The sequence below is a fragment of the Primulina tabacum genome, chromosome 18 (assembly GCF_025594145.1).
Source record: "Primulina tabacum isolate GXHZ01 chromosome 18, ASM2559414v2, whole genome shotgun sequence".
Lineage (NCBI taxonomy): Eukaryota > Viridiplantae > Streptophyta > Magnoliopsida > Lamiales > Gesneriaceae > Primulina > Primulina tabacum.
Genome location: NC_134567.1, coordinates 32,006,910 through 32,022,785, shown reverse-complemented (window position 1 = coordinate 32,022,785; position 15,876 = coordinate 32,006,910). Strand labels below are relative to the sequence as shown.

The 15,876-nt window shown below is 38.0% G+C and overlaps 3 protein-coding genes across 4 annotated transcripts in view; 1 reads left to right on the top strand and 2 right to left on the bottom strand.

Moving 5' to 3' along the window:
* The first annotated feature begins 4,721 nt into the window (after positions 1–4,721).
* Positions 4,722–5,785, top strand: LOC142533676 (uncharacterized). Its single transcript, XM_075640520.1, has one exon. The coding sequence runs from the start codon at positions 4,945–4,947 to the stop codon at positions 5,749–5,751; it is 807 nt and encodes a 268-aa protein (XP_075496635.1). The 5' UTR covers positions 4,722–4,944; the 3' UTR covers positions 5,752–5,785.
* A 4,537-nt stretch (positions 5,786–10,322) lies between these two features.
* LOC142533675 (uncharacterized) lies at positions 10,323–13,722 on the bottom strand. 2 transcript variants are annotated; one of them, XM_075640518.1, is made up of 7 exons: positions 13,243–13,722; positions 12,736–12,850; positions 12,492–12,584; positions 11,701–12,387; positions 11,090–11,456; positions 10,893–10,974; positions 10,323–10,673 (listed from the first exon to the last, which is right to left on the bottom strand). In XM_075640518.1, exons 1-7 carry the CDS (start codon positions 13,426–13,428, stop codon positions 10,467–10,469), a joined length of 1,737 nt encoding a protein of 578 aa, XP_075496633.1. In that variant the 5' UTR covers positions 13,429–13,722; the 3' UTR covers positions 10,323–10,466. The 2 variants fall into 2 exon arrangements, with proteins under 2 accessions (XP_075496633.1, XP_075496634.1); XM_075640519.1 differs by having other exon boundaries at positions 12,736–12,847; positions 13,243–13,721.
* A 1,865-nt stretch (positions 13,723–15,587) lies between these two features.
* LOC142533759 (protein DCL, chloroplastic-like) overlaps positions 15,588–15,876 on the bottom strand; it is a 2,752-nt gene continuing 2,463 nt past the window's right edge. Inside the window, exon 3 of the mRNA XM_075640646.1 lies at positions 15,588–15,876. This exon is cut by the window's right edge and continues 202 nt beyond it. The gene's annotated coding sequence lies outside the window, so the exon portion shown is untranslated.

Here is a 15,876-nt window from a genome sequence, read left to right as displayed (position 1 = left end):
GTTTGAACAATTCATGTATATTTTGTCGAGGTGGGGTATTTTTTAAAAAAAAAAAAAACAAAATATGAAGAGTATATAAATTTTATTTTAAACTTATAAAACAGAAGATTTCATATCATATATGGATATATGTATATAATGTGCATGTGTCATCAGTATCGATATCATGAAAGACAACGGCGTTTGAATGTGAGAATATCAAGTTGATGAGTATATTTTTGGTCTCATGGAATGAATGGTAAGTAGTGGTTTTCATCTCTTCCTAGGTTTTGCAATGGGATCTAACTGTCACCACCGTCTGTGGGGTGGTTCATTTACACAGGCTTCTGAACCTTCTGGCTCCGTCCGGGCTAGAATTTTAATCTCTAAAATTTTTAAATATTTTAAATTGATATACCCGGACTACTATCATATTATTCTAAAATTATACAAAATTTACTTATAAATTTTTTCAAAAAAAATTGGGCCCCCTCCGCCCCTGCATGTGGGTGGGGTTAAGAAACCAAATATTTTAAGTCAATATATTCCATGCTACAGACATACATACATACATAAATATATATATATATATATACACACACACACCAAATATCGATATCGATGTAATTTGATGTATGTCTCGTCGTAGGTAACTCACCATTTTGTAATAAAATTGTTACATGCATATGCATAATTTTTTTGAACCACCATCATATCAAATCATATGGGAAGCACTTATGGCTACCATGGAACATATAGATTAGATCTCTGCCATCGGTACAGTGGGCGAAATTCTTGTTGATGTATACGATCTGTTACATCTTCATCACTTTGATTCTAATTGGCTTTAAAATATCAAATATAATTCAAGTATTTTTATAAAAATTCCAGTGGTAAAATTTAAGTAATTCTCCCTCGATTAAATTCTTGAGTTTTATTCCATGGAAGAAAAAAAAAAACATAATCATACTAGCCGTATGCCATGCAACCGTACTTTTTCAAAGGAGAGTGAGCAAATTAAATTAAATTAAATGAAGTAGCCCCTTTGGATATATGGGGGTTGGGTTGTCCCACCCGATATCCAATCCGAACAACTGAACCTGATTTGATTTTACTCAATTGAATCCAAATAAATAAAACCAACCCGATATATAATTTGGATCAATCGTTTTATTCAAATAAGAAATTAAAATTAACGCTCAAATTTCATTTAACATCTCTCGTGATATTATAGGTCAGCCTAGGTTTTTTTTTTTTTTTTTTAATATAAATCACTGTTTGCTTGAAATTCTATTACATGTGCAAATATATACAGTCATGTAACGTTGCCAAAATATAGAAGATTAATCGATTAGAAAATGAAATAAATTTTATAAAAAAATTATAAAGAAAAAGTACATCAACTTTATGATAAACGACATTATTTACAATATAAAATTAAATTATACCAAGTAGAGAATCTGAATACTATTATAATGTAGTACCACTTGTTATATATACCTTTCTCACTGGCTCAATTAGCCTGTTCCCAATTGATACTCACGGGAGATTTAGGGTCCGATCCACGCAAGCGTCACTAATCCAGACACGGGCTTCAAAATTACCCTGGGCCTGAAATCACAAATAAGACCGTTAGGAGGGGGCCAGGAGAGTATCCTGGCGTAGCCCCTCCGACGCTCAAGTCAGAGACTGAGGATATATGGGAGGAGCAGCTAAGGGCGCTGCTGAAAACAATATAGTGAATCCCCTAACTGAACACTCAAACCTGGTATTTATAGGAGAATACATGGGCCCTTGATGGGCTTGTCTTCCTTTTGAGCTAGGGATGGGCCAAGGGTAATGGGCCCATCCATGGGGTATCACCAGTCTCCCCTCCCGAGTCGAACTGAATCGTAGGTTCAAAGTTCGATTAGATGTGTTGTCCTCGGGTCACCGGGTACGAGTTGTGTATTTTCTTCCGGTTGTTTGTCAGTCTCCAAAGATTTGGAAACAAATTAAATCATATCGCAATCTTGTTATAGTTTTCTCTTCAATTCGTTCACCAGCTCTCCCCCCCATGCCCGAGTCCTCGCCTCGCTACCCTCGCCGAAACCCCATTCAAGCTCGCCCAGCCCCACGCATCCAAGCGCCCAGCCCCGTGCGCCGCGCTTCGCCATCCTCCCGCTCGCCCTGCCGAGCTCGCCCAGCCGAGCCCCCTGCCCCTCGTCTCCTGCCGAGCGCCCATCCGAGCCCCTCGCTCGCCCAGGCACCCAGCCCCGCGCGTCGCGCCTCGCCATCCTCCCGCTCGCCCTGCTGGGTGCCACGCTCGCCCCTCGCTCAGGCCCACACGCCCGCCTCGCCGTCTCCCTGCCCAGCCGAGCTCGCCCAAGCCCACGCGCCAGCTCCTCGCCACGCTCGCCCCTCGCCCCCTCGCCTGCCAGCACCTCGCCCAAGCTTCGCCCTCGCCACCTCGCCCCCTCGCCTAAGCTCGCCCAGCCGAGCGCCCACGCTCGCCTAGCCAAGCACTCGCCCTCGTCGAGTGCCACGCTCGCCCAGCCAAGCTCTTGCCCGGCGCCCCCAGCATGCCTGCTCGCCCAGAGTCTTCATCAGTAGCACCCCCCGAGATCATATGAATCATTCCTCTCGTAGGGTGGTTATCCTCATTCATTCCCCTCCTCGGTTCCACGAGCTCCTGAGGGACATCTTGACATCCACCTTCCCCTCTCTGCTCACCCATCCTCTGATTTATCCATGGAGGGCCTTGACCACGCCTAGGGGGCGAGCGAGACCTTTGTCGACTCCTTAATGAGGATCCTTCTCGTCTATCCCGTGAAGATAATCTAGCACTGTACCCAACCCTTCGCGACTTCTCCCACCTCCCCGTGGGCTCCCTCACCTCCATCACCTCGTCCCGACTCCTATCTAGGGGAACATGGGATGAGAATTGTCTTCTACTACTAGTTCTGTCTACCTCTCTTTCCCCCGCACCCCTCTTCCTTCCTCCTTTCTCCGCTCCGTCAACTCTACTTCCTCCGGGCCGGCTCTCCATCCTTCTGTACCGTTGGGCATCTTCCAAGTTTACATATTTCTCAGCTCGAGCCAACAGATCATCATAGCTCAACGGAGGCTTCTTGACCAACGACTTGAAAAACTCCCCTCCCCTCAGTCCTTGTGTGAAGGCACTTATCATGATGTCAGGGGTAGCTGCTGGTATTTCCAGCGCTGCCCTGTTGAAACGCTGGACAAATTCTCGCAAAGTTTCATTCTCTTGCTGTTTCATCACGAACAGGGTCAAATAATTTTTCTGGTGCCTCTTGCTGCTGGCAAATCTGTGCAAGAAAGCTGTAGCAAAATCGTCAAAAGACTGTATGGAGTTGGGCTGCAGGGTATTAAACCATTGCTGGGCTGACCTCACCAACGTGCCCAGGAACACCCTGCACCTGACTCCATCTGAATATTGATGTAACATGGCCGCATTCTCAAATCTCCCCAAGTGTTCCTCGGGGTCAGTATGTCCATCGTACTCTCCCACATTCGACTGTCGAAAAGTTGGAGGAAGTTCTTCTTCTAAAATGGCTAGTGAAAAGGGACTTCCTCTCTTGGGTGCCGGTGCTCTGCTTCCCAACTGCTGCCTCAACATCTGTATCTCCCTCCACATCTCCTCCATCTCCGGATTCTCCTCACTTGGGAGGGGTCGCGTCTCCTCCACCCTACTCTGACTGCCCTTCACATTCTCCTCTCGCTCCTGGCGAGCGGCCTGCTCTTCTGCAAACATAGACTCTTGATTCCTCTTCATGGCCTCATCCACTGTTCGAGTGATAAATTGGCCCAGCTGTTCCAGGGTCAAGTTTCCCACATTCTCATTGGGATGGGTTTGCTCGACCCTCGTCTCGTGGATGGGCTGCTCAGTTCTGGCCTCTTGACGAGGTTGTTCATGTCTCGTCTCAAGATGCGGTTGTTCTTGTCTTGTCTCAACATGAGATTGTTCGGGTCCCCTATGAGGACGCGATGATGCCGAGGTAACTCTTCTACTTCCTTTCTTGCCTACCATCTCTACGTCTCAACTCAAGTGTTCCCACAGACGGCGCCAAGTGATACTCACGGGAGATTTAGGGTCCGATCCACGCAAGCGTCACTAATCCAGACACGGGCTTCAAAATTACCCTGGGCCTGAAATCACAAATAAGACCGTTAGGAGGGGGCCAGGAGAGTATCCTGGCGTAGCCCCTCCGACGCTCAAGTCAGAGACTGAGGATATATGGGGGGAGCAGCTAAGGGCGCTGCTGAAAACAATATAGTGAATCCCCTAACTGAACACTCAAACCTGGTATTTATAGGAGAATACATGGGCCCTTGATGGGCTTGTCTTCCTTTTGAGCTAGGGATGGGCCAAGGGTAATGGGCCCATCCATGGGGTATCACCAGTCTCCCCTCCCGAGTCGAACTGACCCTTGGCCCATCCCTAGCTCAAAAGGAAGACAAGCCCATCAAGGGCCCATGTATTCTCCTATAAATACCAGGTTTGAGTGTTCAGTTAGGGGATTCACTATATTGTTTTCAGCAGCGCCCTTAGCTGCTCCCCCCATATATCCTCAGTCTCTGACTTGAGCGTCGGAGGGGCTACGCCAGGATACTCTCCTGGCCCCCTCCTAACGGTCTTATTTGTGATTTCAGGCCCAGGGTAATTTTGAAGCCCGTGTCTGGATTAGTGACGCTTGCGTGGATCGGACCCTAAATCTCCCGTGAGTATCACCAATAATCACTATTTTATTCCCTCTTCTCCCTTAGCTGCAACATCTCTTCTCGAAAAACCTAATTATTCTGCTTCACCTCCGATTCCTGCTGCATTTTTCTGATAAATCACTCAGTTTTCTCCGGCTTAATTTGCACGCTTACTTTTTTCCGAATAAACCGTCTTTTTTCTCCTTTTGGTCAGCTCGTTTTTTGTCGATATATGTACATACAAAGGAACTGAAGCCACCAGTTATGGACGCTGAGTTCTTGAAATCTTCTGTTGAAGATCAGATGGAAACGATGCTGATGCAAATGGACACACTCCCGGATTTTTCCGGGGCGTATGAGAATGAGATCTCACTGATGGAATTCTGCAATCACCACGAAACTAGCAGTTTAGGAATCACAAGCAATAATTGTGATTCTGCTCTTGATAACTTACACATGAATTCACCTGCTTTCATGAATCTGCAGCCCGGAAATTCTTCATGTTCCGGCGGGTTTCATCAAGAATCATTGTCTATGTTGCCGTTCCTGCAGCACAATTCAAGCTGCGAATGGAGATGGGAAATGGAGGAATTTTCCGGAGAAGCTGGGGATTCGCAGAAACGTAATTCGATGGCTGCGATACGTGAAATGATCTTCAGAATCGCGGCGACGCAGCCTGTTCATATCGACCCCGAGTCCGTGAAGCCACCGAAGAGGAAGAATGTGAAGATATCGACGGACCCACAAAGCGTGGCGGCGCGCCACCGCCGGGAGAGGATAAGTGAGAGGATTAGGATTCTTCAGAGACTTGTACCGGGAGGAACTAAGATGGATACTGCTTCTATGCTTGATGAGGCCATTCATTACGTTAAATTCTTGAAGAACCAAGTGCAGAATCTTGAAAGGGTGGCGGCGAATAGGCCAGCCCCCGCTTCTGCCGGTGTTGGATTCCCGGTGCCAATGTCTGGTGGAAATTACTTTCCGGTTCCTGATAAGGGTTATCACCGGTCAATGCCTCCCAGTGTACAGCATCTGCAAGATTCTCGATTTAGAGAGATTTATGGAGAGTAGTTTCTTAATTTTCTCTGTTTTTTTTTCAGTGTAAAAGTGCTTTAAATTATTGCTTAATTGGTGGTTTTGGAAAGCAGAGATGGTTCTTTGGTTATCATTTCCAAATAATGCCATGCACGCGTATATTCTGGGAAATCCCCCGGCCAACAAATATGCTCAAGTTTTTTTAACTTTGATAGTTTACTTTATAAATATTTTATATGATCAAGAATCTGAGCATATATAATACACATATTAAATTAAAAATTGTATATAAAATATTCAAAAAAGTAGTTCAGACCTCGCGAGCTTGGAGAACATGCAAGTTTACCAAATTAATTTTTACGTGCTAAATTGATTATTTGCACGTGACAAACATATATAGGTAACCCCATAATTAGGAAACAGTATGTTCAATATTCAATAGATAAACACGTTGGAAAACGATTATATTAAATAATATGGCCACCAGCATATTAAAAAGTGATATAATTTTATTTTTTTTTGAAACAAGTGATATAATTTTTAAATATTAATAAGTCAGCAGAAAATCTTAGTGATTCTCTGAATTCTATACTATAAAATTCGCATGAAATTATAAAAGTGCAATTAAGCATTCTAATTTTCAGTGCTATTATATATATATCTTTAAATAGAATGAAATCAACTCTGATTATTATGGTGGGCTTACACTCCGATCCCATGTGCAAACTATCTTCACAGTCAATTTGATCATATAAACAAAAATCTAAGGGAGACAGGAAGACTGTAAGTTTTCTGATTTCATTCTGGTTGAAGCCTTCTAAGCACTTCACACTCTCTATAGATGGTGTATATTTTTCTTATGAGGTGTGTGCTTAGAGACCTCAATCACCTCTATTTATAGGCGTTTCTCATACCATCAACGAGAAAAGTCGGGAGTCTGAATGTCAAAGAAGAGGCTTTGAGGCGGCATGTACTGTTCGTCAAAAAATGGTAAACTTCTTGGCCGTCATCAATTCTATACGCTACTTCTTTTAATATGTGTCATATTTGTCACAGAAGAAAGTGACATGCTGTGTTAGTGTGTACTCAGAATTTGAGAATTATTGCATCACAAGTGTACTTTTTAAACTTGGATATATTTTTTTTTTAGAATTTTGAGGTTTAGTAGTTGGGATCGCATTTGATATCATCTATCATGTCTCAAAGCCCGTGGATATTCCATTGGACGTGACAATTATATTACTTTGAAAAAATTCGGGTAAATTTAATTATTTAGCTGCTAATAATTTGGATTAATTTTCGAAGTATTTAATTTGTTCAAATTTTCAAGTTGGATTAATTTGTTCGATGCGAGACGGGTTTTCGATTATGAAAAAAAATAAAGAAAATTGTTGAAGATGAACGTGCATTAAAGCAAGAAGAATAGGGACCATTAATGTTGCACTAAGAAGGGCATTTGAATGACACACTTGCTCCTTAAACTAGTAACTTGTAGGGCCATGCTAAAATATGCACGATGTACAATGTCTCTAGAGCTATATATACATGTATACAATATATATGCACAAACATATATATGTATGCAGATATCTCATCCGCAGGCTAGCTATATACGTATATGTACGCATATATATACGTGTTATTTTGCAAGATTTAGGAATTTTCTGGCGAAAGGGTTGGTTGTTTCTTAAAGCAGGAGGGAAATTTGGTGGTACGTGTTCGTGTCTTACGAATCATGCTTTAGTAAAATAAAATAAAAATGTCGACGCAATCCAATAAAAATCTTGTAACATTGAACGATATACCATATTGTGCTAATATATATAAGAAAGGGTTTCACTTCAAAGGGAAATCCCATGTGGGAAATCCAATGAATCCCAAGCATCTTGTTATGGGAATGCCGCCACCCGGTCGACTGTTAATCAAGCTGCATGTAGACATTTTTTCTCCAATGTACAATGAATCTTTTGTATGTAATGCAACATCACAAAATTAAAGGATATGTGATATTTTGATAAATAAAAATAAAAATGTGTGACCTTTGGGAATAAATAAAGTATCTTTTGGAATTATATTTTGTTCGTCACACCATTTCCATCATCATGTACGGGGACAAAACTCATCTCAACCCATAATCTAACAGTGTCACTCGAAAGAATTTATAATGATTGGGGGGCATTAATTTTTTATACAACAGAATGTGGACGAAATAATATTGATTAATTTCATTGACCACACTGATATAATTTATTATAATAATACCTTAATTGGAAGATATGTCGTCTTCAATCTTTATTTAATCTTTTTTTCCCATAATTGATCAGTTTTGAAAATAGAAAGATGAAAAAGAAACCACATATACACTAATGTTTATTTATTTTCTAAAATACACATCTTACGTACATATCTATAAACATGCAGTGCTCGTGCCTCCATTGTATATCCAGTCGTTGATTTTAATGTGTAAATACGTATTTTTTTTTCCACAGAAAGTAATTTAATGGTGAAAGAAATAAAAAATTTGATGTTATACATAGTTATGACTTTGTGGATTTGAATCGAAATTTTAGTGGACGTTTTGTACTCAAGAAAAGCAATAAATTCTTCATCCCTTGTCCACATGCTGTTTCCGGAATGTATTAAATAATACAAAACACGTTCAATGTTATTGCATGGCATTCGCCGATCAGTGTATTGAAACGTCTTGTATCATGTGGTCTACCAATTTGTTACTTTCACTCGTCGTCGCCTGTCCACGTTTTGTGTTCAATTTTTTGGATTTGGATCATTCGTTATTGTTAGAAACACAGGATATGGTGCTTTGTACTTTTTACACGAGATGATCAGCTGATCATGTTGGTCGTTTCGTCCTGACATTTTTTCAAATTTATTGACACACCATGAGATGATCAGATGATCAAATGATCATCTCATGCAAAAAGTGTACAGTTTCATGTAATATGTTTTCAGCCACAGCAGAGGATCCAAATCCCAATTTTTCGGGCTTCAATTCAAATCTGATATTGCACTTTTTTTGTATTGTCTCTCGTATATAACTATTTTTGGTAAGAATAAATGTGGATAATACTTGTTTTTATTACAAGAAATTTGGCACAAGTCAAATTAACATCCCCAAAATATCAATAATTAGTGCACGAATTCGAAAGTTAATAAAATATATAGATTTTGGGAAGAATGATAATTTGATTGTAAATGTTTTTAAATTCTATAAGTTTCAATACACGAAAAATGGTATTATAAAAAATTAGCCAAATTATAACCATTCAATTTAGAGTTAACGGAATTATGATCATATTAATTAGGAGGGTTTTGGATACTTATTAAATGCTTGCAAAATAATAGAAATAATAAAAAAAAGAGTTTAATGGCATTAACTAGTGGTGCAATAAATTTGTGAGAATATGTCTCTTGTGAGACGGTCTCATGGATCTTTATCTGTGAGATGGGTCAACGTACCCTACCGATATTCACAATCAAAAGTAACTCTTAGCATATTTAATAATAACAATAATATAACAATATATCTATATAAAATCAGAACAATCTGTCAAAGATAGTAAGTTGCAGCTAAAAATAATATCTATAAATTATTATGCTTTTTATTAATAACTTTGTTGTAAATTTTTTTAACATGTTCTAAAAAATAATTAAAATTCATTCATCTAATAAATATGATAATTTTTGAAAAGATTTATTTATTTTTAAAATTTTGATAAAAATAATATATGATTTTCTAAATATCTTTTTTATATTATTTTTACTAGTAACAATTTAACTCATCTAAATAAAATATTGAATGCAATTATGACGAAGTAAATTTGATGATAGAAGATTGTTATGCTCCTCTGAGTGCTATCTCAAATGGTATAAATATCTTTTGTGTATATATATTTGGGCATGTGTTGATGCACGTATATTAACATTGTAATTAAATTAACGCACAAATTTTATATATATATATATATATATATATATATATATATATATATAATATATATATATATATATAATTCTTATAAATAATTGAATAAAAGATTAAATTAAATTATTAAAAAATTTATGATAACTTTCGATTCTATACAATAAAATTTTATGATTTTATTATAGATAGCGTGATAATTTTATTAAAGAATTTCATAACTAAAGTTTTAGAACTAATAGAACTTTAATTTTCGAAGTTATTAAAAATAAAGAGAATAATAATATTTAATATATATTTTTAAAACAAGTTCTTTTCAAGTGTCGAAATTCAAGAAATTTGAAAATTATGTTTTTTTAAAGATTTTTCTTTTGATTTCAAATTGTAAAAGTGAGTTAACCAGCAATATAGAAAATATTACTACCAAAATCGGATAAAAATGAAAATAAATATTTGTATACAGAAATGTGGTTTGAAGGAGAAGAGAAAACTGTAAAAGCATGAGTTGAAGGGAGAGAGAAGACAGAGAGACAAATGATTAATAAGAAATTCGTTCAAATTCAAACAAATAAATTTTAATCATTTTAAAGAGAGTTATAATTTGAAATTGGTCACACAAAAGAGACCATTTTATTATGGCCTCTTGCTTAACTAATAAGAGAAAAGATATAAACGGATCTCCTAGTCACTTCTGGATAAATGTCTGAAGACAATATATACTTACAACAAGACGTACGATCACAATGCCAAGTTAAACCTCGGATACAAACTTTTGTGAAAATTATTATGGCTTGAATGATATCGAAGGAATCTAAAATGCATGACAAGTAAAGCAACCACTCAATGAACCTATTTGACGAGTTCTTCGAAAGGATAATGCTTTGACAGAGGGCCTTTCAATCTGATGAGCCTGGTTCGTGATCACTGAGCTTCTCATATCCCGAACCTTCTTCTGTGAAGATCTCAGTTTGTTCATAATTTTGTCCATAGAAGATGACCTCTTTTTCTCCAATTTCATCTAGACAATGATCAAAAGTTAATTCATAGATGTCTATGCCATTTTGCGATCTCAGTGATTTGTGTGCTGAAGTGGGTGAGAAATGAGAAAATATATATGTAGGGTTCTGTTTATATAGTTTTTTCCTCGCAAACGAATCAAACAAAAATTTCTAGTTATTACAAAATGATGCGTTGAGCTTTGCGACAGCAAACGAGCGAGGGAAAATCTTGAAAGTACCTCTAGTTTCCTTATTGCAGCTTCAGCTTTTGCTTTTTGTAAAGTCTCCCACGCAGTAATTCTAGCTTCTTCCCTCTGAATTCTGAAAGTGGTAGCAACAAATGTACTGAGCATCCTTTGCTATGATAGATATATTTATATGCATACTTGTAATTGTGACGAGCAAAAGAAAAGGGAATAGTTGAATTAAGTTATACGTTGAAATACTCTTAGATGTCTCCATTGACACTTCCCAAGTAGCAGAGCCAATGTTTACAGCTTTTCTTTTCCAGTCATTTATATAGCCACCGCCTCTCTCAGAATTCTTACTCTTATTCTTTTTGGACCACCTTGTCATGGTGACTGGTTCATCAACCGGCACATCCCTGATCTCCAGTTTGGAGGCGTGCTTACTTTCAAACTCTACAAGGGGTAGAATAGAAGGAGTCGCAAGAGAGAAGGATGATTTCCTTTCGGATGAGGACTGGATACTACTATCTGGACTCATTTGAGTGGCCATGTCCCGCCTCGAAATATCACGTGATATATTGTTGGCCGCATCTTCAAAACCATCGCATTTCTCATCTATAAGGATATATAGCATTATGTAAAGTGATAATGAATCAAATCAAATATTAACTTAACCACTTGGAAGGCAAGAGGATATACAAAACAAGGTTGGTCTTATGCTACAAGAGAAGAAACACCAGGCTGTGAACCACGTATCTTTTGAAATATGAATTTCAAATGTACTTATGTACAATCAGATGGCATATGTTACACAGAAAACCCTCAGTAGCACAAGATAACCGAGAAAACAATTATATACCTTGGTGTCTAGGCAATGATGATTGGCTTATCAATTCTGAACATCCATGTATGCTAATCGATCTCGCCATACAAGGCTCCGTCCCTACAAGAAAGTTCGCATTACCATCACAATCAGCAGTTCGTAACCACAAGCCATCGGCAGCCAACACTCCAGCCGAAAATGGCGAGTTTGCAATTAGCTTCACAGTATTCCCTCCTGCAGACATAGGTGCAGCAGGAGAAAACATCTGATAGTAAGCAACACCCGGAGGCCCAAGTGGCCCACTCTTTGATCTGGGACGTCTCTGTGGCTGATGAATTGAAGCCCTTATAGAACCATCTCCAGATACAGGACTAAAAATCCACCTTTCTGCATCTTCCCATTTCGAAGGCAAGGTCCTTCCATTATCGTAAGGCAACAATGCAGTATTTACAGTCCTCTTCTTATTCGCATTGGTGTGAGATGGAATCCGTTCAGAACTCCATCCTTTTTGAATCCATATACTCGGGTGCCGGTAATTAGGTGTGCCAGGACTTGGGAATGCGCTGGTCCTTCGAGTTGCAGCTGATGGTTTTTTCATCGCATCAAACCGTGGTGAAGAGGAGGTCCCAGAATTACTCACAGAAATGTTGAAATCCACAGAAGCAGTTCTGCGATCTGATTTGTTCAATGACCCTACGGATCTCAACCTTCTGTCTTGACATTCTGGTCAAATTAACCCACCAAGAAAGGAAAGGTTGCTAAATTAATGAGCACAAAAGGTGCATTCTTGATTTACACTATGAAACATAATGCACTGATCTTGATACCTTTGAGGGCTCGAGAGAACGAATTTCTTGCAGACACTATAGCCAGATTTTCATCCTCTGTAGTTTCTGCCTCACTGCTATCTAATATTTGAACTGAGTACACATTATATTTGAACAAAAAAGTAAGTATTTTGATCCGTTGTTGAAATTTTGCACCAATTCTTGTGACCATTCAACATACATCAGTATGGTCAAAAGCCAGCTAATCTAGCGTCCAAACTCAAGCAAAAAAGGAAAACAGTACCTTTAGTCCTTCCTTTCCTACTGAGGTGTACAATATTCTTGTATGCTAGTTTCGGCTTGTTTGTATCTATATCTGGACCACTCAAATCCTCAGCCAATTCATGCCCTGCCAACTGCTGTTTCAAATCAAATATTACAACTTCCCAGTTCATATATTGAACTAAAATGCTAAGATTCAAAATCCGCGTCTGAAAATCCAGTTGATAGATTCTTTAACTATTTCCTCTAACTACAACCAGTGAGTTTTCTGTTTCAGGTGTAAATTTCAACAGCATTATCATTTTTCAAATGTTGACCAATTGGGAAAGACAAAACCAGTTTTATTTATCGAACATGTGTGCATGAAAGGAGGGCAAACAAAGTACATATCGAGGATCTAAACATAATCAAGGTAACAATTTTCAAGTTCATTGAACAAACACGTATATTTCTTAAAATGCAAGTGGCAAAAACCTGAAATCGGGCAAAGGAAAAAGTAAGGAGAATCAGAGAAAATAATCAGCATTACTTGAGAAATTTCAGAGGCGAGAGAATCTTGATCAGGTGCATCAGATGTAAAAGAGCAGCGCTCAACACTACCAGAAGCAGATGAGAAGAGGCTGAAGTTTGATTCAGCATTAAAAATGAAAGAATTCGGGCTCACATCTCGGGCCCTGAAGCCCGACCCCGATTCTTGAACACCTGTCTCTGGCATTCTCAAGGAAAGGGCCAAGTCTGCAAATAATCCATGTTACTCACAAATATAAAAATCGGGTCTTTGTCACTTGTTTTTAGCTTATGGATTAACGATAAAGACGATGTTGTTTTTGACTTTGATGGGATTGAAGGAGGGCTGTGTCGTCTCCATCAAATCATGATTGTCCTTGTAAACAAAAGTTTTTGATTGGGTTTTGATCTATTTTTTATGGTTTAAAAAAAAAATAGGGCGTGACTGGAAAAAAGTTTGACTGTATTGTGGAGTTCTTTGGCTTAGATTGCGGTAAAGTAAAATAAAGAAATGACAGAAAATGTTGAATTAAATAGGAATAATTATCCCTCTGGAAACTGTGACAGGAGCGATTCCAAATCCGTGCAACACAGACAACTACACAAAAATTATCAATCTAATCATCATTCTATAAGTATTATTGATATTAATTTTTATTCGACGTCATAATGGAGATGTAGAAGAATCCCATTAAACAGGATATGGTGGCAATACTGAAATTTGATGATTAAACATTCGCAATTCCTTTTGATCCAAAGGAAAATTAAATGGCAGGGAATCCGGAAAAAAGAAAATTTAATCTTAATTATGCAAACCACGAGTAACAACAAAGTTTTAAATCAAAGGGGATCTTGGATTCCTAGATTTTGTCCATTGAACATAGAATAAAATGGTTTATTATCCTACTCATGGGGCATTGTCCTCAGTGATAGGATGGATGACCAAGATTTGTCCATGCATATATAAGATCCACTTTTTTTTTTTTGAAATTGTATGTGTGGCAATATCTTATCCGTTGAAATGAAATAAGGATAGTGATCATAGAGGTAGAATCTCATTGACCGAAAAAAGGTACGTATGATATAGTTCGCCTGCTGCAAATATATGCTGGTAAATTAAACTGGACCCCCCCTCCCCCCAACCACCACTCTTCACCATGCAAGCTTCTAATTATACTGTAACTGTGCTGTAGCATTCACAAAATAGAAACAAATTCAACGCGATATTTAATATTCGCCAACTGCTATTTCGTCCCCTTCCTGCTATAGTTGCTTTTATCTGAGATAATATCATATTTTATTTCACTGATTCCTCTTTATTTTTTTGCAAATAAAAAATTTGAAAACATTTTCCTCATCTTTCTCAATCACATTTACGACCAATTAACTTGTCTGGAAGGGCAATTTAATAAACATCCAGACAACGCTAGGTTTCTGCCATTTGTAATATTTTAGAAAAACAGACATACACTTGAATTCCTACGCATCCCGTGTTCCCTTTTCATTACTACAATGGCACCATACGAAGACAATAGTACATGTTGGTCAATATTGGGTTAATGCAATATGTAACAAACCAAGTAATTTAACAGACTAAATCGAAGTGGTGATATAATAAATTAAAAGATAACGATAATGTCCATATTTTTTTCAACTTTTATTTTTTGTAAAAAGGTGTCGGACAGAATAGAAGGCTTGCACGCAATCAATATATCGAAAAGATCGAAAGTGTGAGTAGAAAACAACATGAGAAGCAATTTTAGTTGCAGTGTTGGTATTTAGATCTTTTAAATTTCACTCCCAACTCAAAAAATTACGCTCTCTTGTCTTCTATATATATGTATGGAATGGGACAAAAAAGATACAGCTGTCTGGTTTTGGTAAAAAATATCATTCACATTTTTCAAGTGGAAAGATATCAAAATTATTATGAAAAAAATGTATATATATGTACGGAAAAAGCTAGAGTGCGCATTATTTAATTCTTTAGGTTTGTTGTTGTTTAGTTGGTCAATGGGTCATTAAGGATATTAATTATTGTGTTATATTCAGATTACAAGTCTCGTTTAGGAGTTCTGGAGAAATCTCAGTGAAATAAAAAAAATAATTTCTAGATATAGGGTAACTTGTTTTATTTTTGTATAGAAAAATATATATTCAATCATACATGAGAAGTAATGGATATTTTTATACGTATACATATGTATAAGTCAAAACATTGCACGAAGATCGAGGGAAAAAAAGGAAAAATCCACGAGCAGCCTGTTGAATCAACAAAAAAATAGTAAAATTTTTTTAAATTAGTACTTCCGACTAATTTTTTCAGGTTCCGGAATCAATTTTTCTTTGAAAATTTCACGTAACATATTTAACTACAAAAGACATTGATTTTGTTTTTCCACAAGAACATTTTGAAAGGCCGGGACCCAGATTCCTGGAGTTATATTGGACTCAAACTACTATAGAGACGAGCCCAATCACATTTATTCTAGAATTAGCTCTCCCAACACAGTCTCCTCCATGCACATGAGTCCCTTGAATCCTAATTTACAACAAATGATACAAGAGTATTTGGCACAAATCTCAAGTGATGCGACCAAATCCAAGACGGGTCCATCAAGTCATAGACAACAAAAATTTCTGGCCAAAACAGACT

Coding starts and splice junctions, on each gene's coding strand:
- LOC142533676 (XM_075640520.1), top strand. CDS start 4,945: ATGGACGCTGAGTTCTTGAAATCTTCTGTTGAAGATCAGATGGAAACG.
- LOC142533675 (XM_075640518.1), bottom strand. CDS start 13,428: ATGCCAGAGACAGGTGTTCAAGAATCGGGGTCGGGCTTCAGGGCCCGA. Junction 12,388..12,491: donor GTTCTCTCGAGCCCTCAAAG/GTATCAAGATCA, acceptor TAATTTGACCAG/AATGTCAAGACAGAAGGTTG. Junction 11,457..11,700: donor ATCATTGCCTAGACACCAAG/GTATATAATTGT, acceptor ATATCCTTATAG/ATGAGAAATGCGATGGTTTT.